The sequence below is a fragment of the Bidens hawaiensis genome, unplaced genomic scaffold (genome assembly GCF_021521415.1).
Source record: "Bidens hawaiensis isolate Kalapana, Puna unplaced genomic scaffold, B.hawaiensis_p1.1 tig00018403_1, whole genome shotgun sequence".
In the NCBI taxonomy this organism is placed as follows: domain Eukaryota; kingdom Viridiplantae; phylum Streptophyta; class Magnoliopsida; order Asterales; family Asteraceae; genus Bidens; species Bidens hawaiensis.
In genome coordinates, this window is record NW_027492774.1 from 388048 (window position 1) to 399045 (window position 10998).

The 10998-nt window shown below is 31.6% G+C and overlaps 1 protein-coding gene across 1 annotated transcript; it reads right to left on the reverse strand.

The window, feature by feature from the left end:
* Positions 1-976: 976 nt before the first annotated feature.
* Positions 977-1761, reverse strand: LOC143555880 (uncharacterized). Its single transcript, XM_077045350.1, has 2 exons — positions 1725-1761; positions 977-1641 (listed from the first exon to the last, which is right to left on the reverse strand). Exons 1-2 carry the CDS (start codon positions 1759-1761, stop codon positions 977-979), a joined length of 702 nt encoding a protein of 233 aa, XP_076901465.1.
* Positions 1762-10998: the final 9237 nt, after the last annotated feature.

A 10998-nucleotide genomic window follows, 5' to 3' on the forward strand; every position in this document is an offset into this window, starting at 1 on the left:
TGAGTTGTCACATTCTAAACTTGATGACTCACTTTCGTTTCTGATACGAACCAACTCACCGGTATCATGTCGATCTACGGACCCGGTGTCAAACCCGGATGTCACATGCTCCAATTCGGGTAATATATCACACCTAACAATAAACTCGGTCCATTCAGGACCCTTTTTGCCCTCTTGTTTGTCAAGATCAGCCCACGCGTACCTTTTACACTCGTCAAACTTGACATCCCGCGTAACGTGTACTCGCCTTTTGATCGGATCAAACATACGGTAGGCTTTTGTTCCAGGTTGAATACCTAAGTGAATCATCACAATGCTTCGGTCGTCCAATTTCTTTTGACCGGTACAAAGGACTTTTACATACCCCGTGCATTCGAAAACTTTAACGTCTGAAAGGTTCGGTTTTCCTCCTTTAAAACGCTCGGACGGAGTCGAATACTCCAACGATTTTGTTGGTGACCGGTTTAGTAAATAAACTGAGTGATGAACAGCTTCTCCCCATAGATTTTGTGGTAGTGACATCTCCTTTAACAAACTTCGAGTCGTACCAAGTAGGTTCGGTTTCTTCTTTCAACCATTCCGTTTTGATGTGGGGTGTACGAGGCCGTAAACTGATGTGCCACACCTATACTTGATAAGTAATCTTCCAACACATGGGATGTAAACTCACCCCATTGTCGGTTCGTATGGTTTTGAGTTTCTTGCCCGTTTCGTTTTCCACCATTTTCACGAAATCTATGAGTAAGCCGGCAACTTAGTCTTTTGTCTTTATCGTGAAAACCCACATATAACGGGTGTAATCGTCAACAATCAGCAAAAAGTACCGGTTTCCACCGTTTGTATCGGGAGTAATCGCGCCACAAACATCAGCATAAACGAGATCGAGCGGTACCTTTGCACGATAATTAGATTCTTTCGGGATATCCGATCTTGTCTGTTTGCTTAGCATACATGCATCACAAATTCGCATCGGGTGTCAGATTCTTGGCACTCCATCCGCGAGTTTCGAGAGACCCCGAAGGGCATCGAAATTCAAACGCCCCAATCGAGCATGCCATATCCATGCAACATTATGCAAACTGACTTGTAAGCAAACCGGAGAAACAACCTTTAAATTAATTTTACAAACCCGGTTAAAGGAACGCGGTACCTTGATTAGAAGTCTTCCATCTTGTTCAAATATCCATAAGATACCGTCTTGGATCCCGATCTTGCATCCTCCTTCGTCTAATTGCCCAAGACTTATAATACTATTTTTGAGAGATGGAATGAAATAAACGTCATTCAAAGCTCGTTGTTCTCCCATTTGACCTTCTACTACTATCGTGCCTCGACCTTTGATTTCAACACACGAACCATCACCGAAACTTACTTTACTGGTCTTGTTACGATCGATGTTGGAAAACCATTCCGGATTTCCCGTCATATGGTTACTCTCCCCGTTATCAAGAATCCATGTGTTTTTATCACATGGGGTTGAAGCATATTGCTTTGGATCAACCCGGCCTTCTTTTAGAAAAACGACATCTTCCTTACTCCGAGCTACCGTCATCATGTTTAGAACCGGTCCGCCATCTTGAGCGAGGTTACTTTGATCGTTCGTCTCCTTGTTTCGGTTAGGACATGACGTGGCAAAGTGCCCTAGTTCATCACACCAATAACATTTAATCTTTGACTGATCTTTCTTAACTCTGGGTTCTTTCTTTCCCGATCCACAACCTTACCCTTTCCCTTGCTCTTTTGACTTGATTCGGTTCCCATCTTGCCTTTCTCATGACGCCTTTCTTGATTGCTTTTAGCTTTCCATTTTTCATATGTATATAGGAGTTGTTCTTGCTTACCGGATGGGTAATATTAATATGTGGAATCGATGATTCCCTTCTAATATATGGAATCTTTAGTGATAGTGGAACCCCTACTAAAAAGAGACGATACTGTAAGATATCACAAGGATATACAAGTGCATAAAGTAGCGGGAAAAGCAGTAGCAGGGTGGATTAACCCAAGATAACGAAAGTGGACACGTTTGGGTTTAGTTTGAAAGGATTCGGGTTGGTTTCAAATGAAATGTGCAAACACATTGGGTTTGGATTAACCCAATGGGTTCACGGGTTGGCCCGTTTAATCTTTTTATATGTTTATGATATGCTTTTATGTTGTAAGTCGTAACATATGATGGTTGCGTATTTATCTATTTTTCCGTTACTTAAAAATTAAAAGAAGATTATCAATTACCTTTTACGTACAGTTTAAACATATTTGTTAGAACCAAATTTGAGATTGGCGATCTCGATTGAAATTAAGAAACGGAATAAAAATATAAAGATACTCATTGCAATTTCCTGTTCTCTCATTGCTAAATGATATGCCTTTTTTTAGGCCACAATGCGATTAGGAAAAACAAAATAACAAACATGCATGCAAAGAAATGAGAAACATGAATAAAATAAACGTGGATAAAATATATGGAGGATGGATCGTATCATATTTGTTTAATATATATATATTAAAAAAGAGAGTTTTAAGATTCAAAAAATAAAGAAAGTTGGTTAGATAAGTCGTGCTTGTGTCACTCTAAGAATAACTGTGTCGTGTTCAAGTGATCGATTTTCATGTTAACGTTTCTAGTGACCGAAGTTTTAATTTGTTAAAGTTGTATGGGCTTGATGCATGGGGAAGAGAACTTCATCCACTAATTTAGTATCAACAAGTATTTCTAGTTTTCTATCCGTGCGTTTTGACGAAACGGGGGTTATGTATGTATGTTGGTAATAAAGAAATAATCCATGCATGTACGTATATAAGTATTTGTCCCTTGTGTGTTAATTTATTATGATCATCAAATCTCAATCAGTGTCCATATATCGATATGCTCCAAGAGAATCATTCCATAGTCGTAATTGTTGAGCACAAACACCCCAAAGTGTATGATACAAAGAATGCGACTAATTAATGAGAAGAAAATCACATGAATTATATATATATATATATATATATAATATCCATGCATTCTTGGTAGTATCAAATACTTTAAACGTCGAGTTGTTAGCATTGACCAAACAGCTAATTTAGTATACCACAAAAAGACAACCGTAGAAACAAGCATACCCTTGGTGACAACCTTTTACTTTTTCCCAAATGTTTGAAACTTGAAAGTTTGCTAGCTAGATTTCAAGTGTTTGATTAATAATAATTAAACGTTTTCTTTATTGAAAAAGTATTAAATAATGAAAAATGTGCATTTAAATTGAGTATTAATCTTGTATTAGCATTATATAAAATATAAGAATTTAGAAACAAGGAAAATAGTCATGTTGTTTAAATTCGAAATCACAAAATGCTATGGCTTTGTCAAGTTAAACAGACCAAACATACGTAATTTCTTATATATACGAACAATTCATTTATATATTACTAAAAATAAATGTTAATGATACAATTGTAAACGTTTAATTAAAATATATATTTTTCTTACAATTAATTAACTAACGTAATTTTATATATATATATATATATATATATATATATATATATATATATTTCATAACAAATTTCGTATGCATATATGGTAAATAAGAGAATTATAGTAAAACCAATTTATGTGTAGACGTTTATATATTATTTATAAACGCCATTTCTATTTTGATGAGGTGCAAGGTGGTTAGAATATATGTAGTGGATGGAGCCTCTACGGGGGCGTTTTACGTCGTGTGACGTCACACTATCATATGGGTTTTTTTTACAAAAATGAGTGTAGTGGATGGAGTCCATAGTAATCATTATCTCATTATTATTAATATTATTATTGATTGATTAAAAATAATAAAATAAACCAACCCATCAATCAAAACCAACCTTTTCCCCATCACCTGCCGCTTTGTGGGAAGCGCCCCCCTACTCCGAAGCGCCCTAGGGGAGGTGTTCCCGGCGCTTTGGGATGCATTGGGGTGGGGGTAGGGGGGGGGAGCTCCCTACTACACATGGTCTTAGGGTATAAAATAAAATGTCAGGGATCAATCAATCATCGTAAAATGTAACATTTAGCTGCAAACAAAATATATATAAAAGGTATATAAATACATATAATTTTATGTGCATATATTAATTTGAGTATATTCCTATCAAAATGATCAATTTAATAATGTAATGTAATAGTCTTAGATAAACGTATAAATAAAACTGAATGTTCTAGATTAGTTATCGTTGTGTTAGCATTATTCTATCTATGTATCGAATCCTCCTATGCGCACACAATATACTCAATTTATGCATAATCTATAGGGTTGTTCACGAGCCAAACCAAATCGAGCGAAGACTTGCTCATTGTTTGGCTCGTTTACAAGCAAACCAAATCGAACGGCTGATATTTGAACCAAACGAAAACGAAACGAGCCAAAATCGAGTCGAACATATTCGATTGAACATCGAGCGATTTCGAGCATTTTTTATTTATTTTTCAATTTAAAATTTTTAGTAAGGAACAAGTTTGAAGGCTAAAATAATATATTTTGTAAACAAATTAGTTTTTTTTAAACAAACGTATAATATGTTTTTAATTTTTAATAGAAAGAAGTTTAAAGTGAGATTTAATGAACATGTAAAAAAACTTTTGAGTATTTCAGAAAACTTGAATCAAACTAATAAAACTATAAATTAAGTGAATAGGAAAAATTTAAAAGGGTTTAAAAAATTGTATACTTATATTTTATTTGTGTTGTCTATATATTTATATATTTTTTCATATATAATTATATAGAAAATAAATTAAAAATATTCGAACCAAACCGAACCGAGCAGATCTTTGCTCGTTTACAATCGAGCAAAAAAACCAGCGAGCATTTTCCGAGCAGCTTATGAGCGAGCGGCGAACGAGTTCGAGCAACGAGCGGTTTGAACGGCCCTAATAATCTATATATGTAGGTAAACAAATTAAAGTTTTCAAATACATAAAAAAGATAGTTTGGTAATTGTTTTTAAGGGGGTGTTTGGGATTGCTTATTTTCACCAACTTATAACTTATAAACTTTTTGAAAAGTAATAAGGTGTTTGGGATTGCTTATATTGTGAGAGGAAATGTTCCATAAGTTACACTTTTGTAACTTATTAACTTAATGAAAAGTTATAAGGAGGCAAAATAAGAAATCCCAAACACCCCCTAAGTATTTATGTATATATTTGTACGTAAGAAGAATAAAATTAATAAATATATATATGAATAATTGTTAATTTTTTAAAGGACTTAGGTTTTTTTATAAGACTTAATTAGATTTTATTATAAAAAAACTATAATCTCATATATATTATATTAATATATAAAGTTATTTAATTATAATAATTAAACAATTTCATAAGAACAAAGTATACATAAAGAGGAATCAAACAGATCTTGAAAGTTAATTAATTAAAGGCTTTGGGGAAGGAAAGAATATTCTATGGACACCAAAGATCAAACACTATAATCCAAAGAGTTAATGTTAAACAAAGTTAAAAGGAGAAAATATGATTAGATTATGATTAAGGGTTTGCCACAAAGGTCAGCCCACAAGTAGACGACTGCCCACATTTCCAAAAATTCACTGCCTTTGTCAGTTATATGTCTTTTAACCAATTTTTTTTAAACCTCAAGTGACCCGACATACATATAAGATATTGACTCGATCTTACCTGCAGGATATAATTTATTCACTCGTTTTAAAACTTCATCAAAGTTGTCTTTTAGTTTATGTACGCTTTACATCGCATGTTTAACAATATCAAAATGCTCATGTTTACGTGTGTAGCGATCAAAGACATTAACAAAACATAATATGTTAGTTTTTGCTATAGTTATCACTTATCACTATATGCTAGCGGTATTTTACAATTATCATTTGTGCTTTGATTCTCTTAAAGTTTCATTTTATGTTTTTAAGATTACTATACCATAAAGTGTAAAAAATGGGTTTTAAAGTTGGGAGTTTCACCGAGAGCAACCTCTCTATCCTTTTTATCTTTCACATAGAGATAAAAGTTAGTGATTAATAGAGATTGCTCTTGCTATCTAAAAAGTTAATGAATTAAAAGAAAATAATGTATACAAATATATATACTGGTTAAACAAATATACATGTTTCAAGGAATCGGACTAGACATCACCTATTATATCACACTTGTTTCATGTATTGGGTTTGTTCCTAATTCTTTAGCGTAGATTTTAATAATTAAAAATAAAGTGAATTAAGTCTTATAAAATATGAAAAGAAAACCATATATATATATATATGCAAATAAAATGGCATATTAACATGGATCCAACCAAGCATTCATTCAATTTATCATGTGAGATTCCTTTTACATATCTGGAAAAGCCTTGAGATCAGCTACATCTGCATTAGTATATACTATTAAAAGAAATTTATGCGTTTCTTGACACAAAAGATCGAATGTTGAATCAATTACGAAATAAAGGTTATAATTGTTGTGAAACAAGCCAAATAGCCAAACATGTGAGAAAGAGATGTAGGGAGAAAGATGGAGATTTCATTAATATGGTGTTTTATACAATATGATACAATGATATGTATATATAGGAGAAGATAACTTGGAGAAAAAGCCTAACTATATTTGGTATTGATAACCACAATAATATATATTCATAACACTCCCCCTTGGTTATCAACTCAATACGCTTGGAGATGTTGCCTCATTAAAAACCTTGCTAGGAAAACCCAGTGGGACAAAACCATAGCTAAGGGAAAAAGAGTGCAACGCTTATAGTCTCCCCCTGATTTATATATCCTTTAAAATGGTATATATCGATCTTCCATGAAAGTTACCCAAAACTTTTGTAGTTTTTGCGTCTTCGTCACTTGACATTTGATTCTTTAAGTTGAATAATGTTGTATGATCTTCACGTGAAAACTTCTATTGCTTCATCTGGTAAACACTATGACCTTGATGTGTTTCTCTGCATAAACAAGACTAACCAAACTTATTTTGATGGGTTAGTGAAATATAAACACATATCTTTCATACCTGAAATATATGTTTTAACCCGTTGTGATGTCTCCTAGTAGAACACATACCAATCAATATAAATAAAGAAAATAATAATCATATATAGCTAACAGTACAACATAATGCACAAATGCATTTAACTATGGTATTTCCGAGCCAATAATATTCATATTTAGATAGACAAGTCATTGTTAGACATCCTTTAACATGCTAACAAGATTCAGTTTGTCCATGGTAAAAGGTCTCAACATTTTCTTGATGCACTTTGATGGATTTATAAACATATAATTATACATATACTCGAAGTATAAGTCAAACAATAATCACACTGTGTTAAGGTCTTTCAAAAAGAATTTTCTCTTTAAAAGCTCATAAGTTTCTCTCAGTGATATGTACATCATGTGATTCTAAGTTTCTCATAAGTTTCTTTCTTGTAAATCAACTGAATCACAATATTTATTGGACGCATATCAATTCTCTCTTTATATTACCAGATTTTTTAGTTATCGAAAAGTCATTGCTTCCACCATTGGAGTATGTGTCTCCTCAATCCTCATAATTAATCATGGGTCTTTGCAAAAAAAATTTTGTGCCATCAATTTTGCTTTATATCACTTGATTAATTTTCATAACTCATATACAAGACCCGTTTGTATCTAACACATTTTAGAACTTTAGTTGTATGGACCGCTGGTCCAACAAACTTTCCGTTATTTAGAGAATTCAACTCTGCCCTGTTTGCGTTTTTCCACTTTGGCCAATCATTTTTTATAGACATATTTAGAATCTTGATCCTCATCATCATTTCAAGCGCTAATTATATATATAAATAAAATTATAACGACGTCGACTTTATTTCGATACCATATATCTTTATAGACATGATACAATATAATTTATTGAGAGCTCTTTGTTTTCAGGTACCTAAGGTTTTTCAAGAATCATCATGTCTAATCTCTTTCAAGAGACCTTTTACTGCACCTCGACTTGACCATCTTTATTACTTGCTCCAATTTTCGAGGAAATTTTAACTTTGTAACCGATCAATCTACCACGCTACAAGCGTGCATTAGAATTATTATCAATTTGTGTTTGTCCTTCCGGGACATTTATTAATTGGAGCATTAGCAGTTCGTATAGGTTTCTTAGCTAGACACTCTCTTTTGGTCAGTGAATCGTCTGGTAATTCATTCGTTGATCTTTATTCATGAATTATCCTTTGAACTTTTAGTTCATATAATTTAGTTTGAGGATCAATGATAATTTATTCCAACTAAATTTGTTTTCCAACTGCTTTAAATCTCCCCCTAATGTTGGGAATGTTGATTCACTAAAGTGAAAACTAATGAGCCATAAGCAAATATCTCATTAATGACTCTAAGTTTTTAATCATATATAATATTTAATACCGACATATATTCCTAACTTCCTTTGTGTTCTCATCTTTGTGTCTTGTGGTGGATTAATTTCAGTATATAACACATACGAAATATTAGATGAGAAATATTTGGTTACTGACAAAAAACCAATTGCAATGGGGAGGAAGTATCATAACTTGTTGGCTTGATGTGAATTAGTTTAAAGACAGTAAAATCATATGTACTCAAATACAAACATGAACCTTTACTCTCGTGATGATTGCCTTTGCAACGAATTATAGACGTTGAGTAATCGTCTTTAACAATACAATTTATGTAAGAACATAATCTGTTATGGAGTTCAACACTTATTCCAATGATCATTATTAACTTGAGAATCAAAATTCATTATTATAACCGAATGTAAATATATCAATATGGAATAATATGCTTGCAATCTTATTAGCTAAGCCATAGATCATGCAAACATGAAGTTGCGATCTTGATAACCATTTAGACGATGCATCGATTTCAAAACACTAAATGGTATCATGTTAGGATATGTGTATCATTTTCTCAATTCCATAACATCTGGGGATTCACACCCTCATTCAGTTGGTAAATAAATGACTTCCATCGAGAGCAATATTAAATGTATAATGAAGAATCTTTTGGTTCCTCAATAAATTTCACATCATTGACTCGGTGTGGTCTAACCGGTCACGCCATAAGATACTCATGATCCATAAACTTTAGGTTTATGATCGTATATGTATCAATACTTCTTTAGTACAAGATTGTAAGTATAATTGAACATTGTATTATCGTTTCAAATGATCATGTGATTTCACTTTTGTATTTCCAGATTTCTTTCTCGTATATGATCAATCTCTTTGCCACATGTGGTGGGCGATCTCATTATTAGCATGACCAACATTACAATTCCGAAAGTCGATCTCATTATTAATATAATCATTGTTACAAATTTTCTATTATGTCCATGATCGCAACAATTAGTGCGTATTCACATTCACTTTGGGGAATGATATCAAACCAAACACTTTTCATGGTTTATTCATAATTTTCTCGGACATAGATACAAAATCACTTCAAACCCTTCATACGTTTTAATGATATGCTACTTCATGAGCATATTTGAGGTTTGACAAATGAATAATGGTCTTAATCTTGTGTTTCCTCATAATAATCTTCTCTTCATATAACAAGTACTGAGAAGTAATTACATGAATGAGTCATGCAAAGATTTACCATGTTATATTTTATAACATTCAATAATAAGAGTTAGGAAGAATGGCACTTTAGGTGTCATATCTAAGCATAATTATACTCTTTCATGGGAGTAATATAAACAAAACTTTGGTTTAATTGTTCTATTCAATACCATGTATATAAATAAATAATAGCATATAAAGTGCAATGTACACATAAAGTCAAATTATACAATACATGATATTATAACATGTCAACATATATACTGAGTTATAATAAAGCTTTACTAAACAAGTTAATTCATTTTCATCAACTACAAATATATAGGATTTATGTATTATTATCCTACCATGGTATAACCAATCAAAAATATATCAAACATAAAAAAAAACTGTCACGTGAAATGTAAGGAGGATGCAAACACATATAAGACGTATCATATATGAAACTATATGATACAAAGAACCATTACTAAAATAAATAATATGTGATATTGTGATAATATCATGCTCAGTTATCAACAACTTGGTGGTTCATTTGATATTGTTCTATTATGCAATTAAGTAAGAAAACATATCACAAGTAGGCGTTTAGTTTATAAATCAACAATTTAAATGCAATTTAAGAGACTTGATAAAGTTCATATCAACTCTATTATGTTATACTGGTTTGATCATTAATTATTGCATATGTAATTGAATAACAAACACAACAAATAGATTAAAAAATATTTTTATTGCAGTAGCATATTAGAACCAATATTCGTAAATCAATCACTTGATTTAATCCATCTAAATTGTTACAGAAAATTTGAAAAACTATAATAATTAAAACTAAACATGCATGGTACATAACTTTGCAATTAAGATTTGTCATTATGTCTATAATGAAAGACTCATTGTGCATGGAACTCAAGTTGTGCATTTGTATACATTTAGGAGAACTTCAGGTTTTCGATAACATATGTGAATGTTCTGACAAGTCATATTTGGATTTTAAAATTATTGTTTTTATTTGTAAATTTTTATAAACTTATTACATATATAAAAGTTGTGTATATAAATGTGAATATACGTTTAGAATAGAAAATTCGCATCGCAACGGAAACGTACGGTGCTAATCATGTGTCAAAAAGATCATAAGCTGGGATAAATTAAACATATAAATGCTTTTATTTTATTAACTTTAATAATTTATTTGCAAATTAAATGTCGCATCCTATATAAAAAAATAAAAAATAAAGATTATATTAAGTTAATTAAAAATAATATGATTAATAAATTAGAGAATATACCAGTATAATGTATCAAGTATTTTTTTGAACAGATGTATCAAGTATTTAAATGTAATTTAACTTGATTTAGAAACAAATAAATGCTAAGTGAAAATCTTGTAATCGAATATTTATTCAAAC

Bases quoted from the DNA above. Each gene is read 5' to 3' on its own strand.
- LOC143555880 (XM_077045350.1), bottom strand. From the start codon at position 1,761: ATGGGAACCGAATCAAGTCAAAAGAGCAAGGGAAAGG. The intron at 1,642-1,724 runs GTAAGGTTGTGG...GTGATGAACTAG, and splicing joins TCAAAAGAGCAAGGGAAAGG to GGCACTTTGCCACGTCATGT.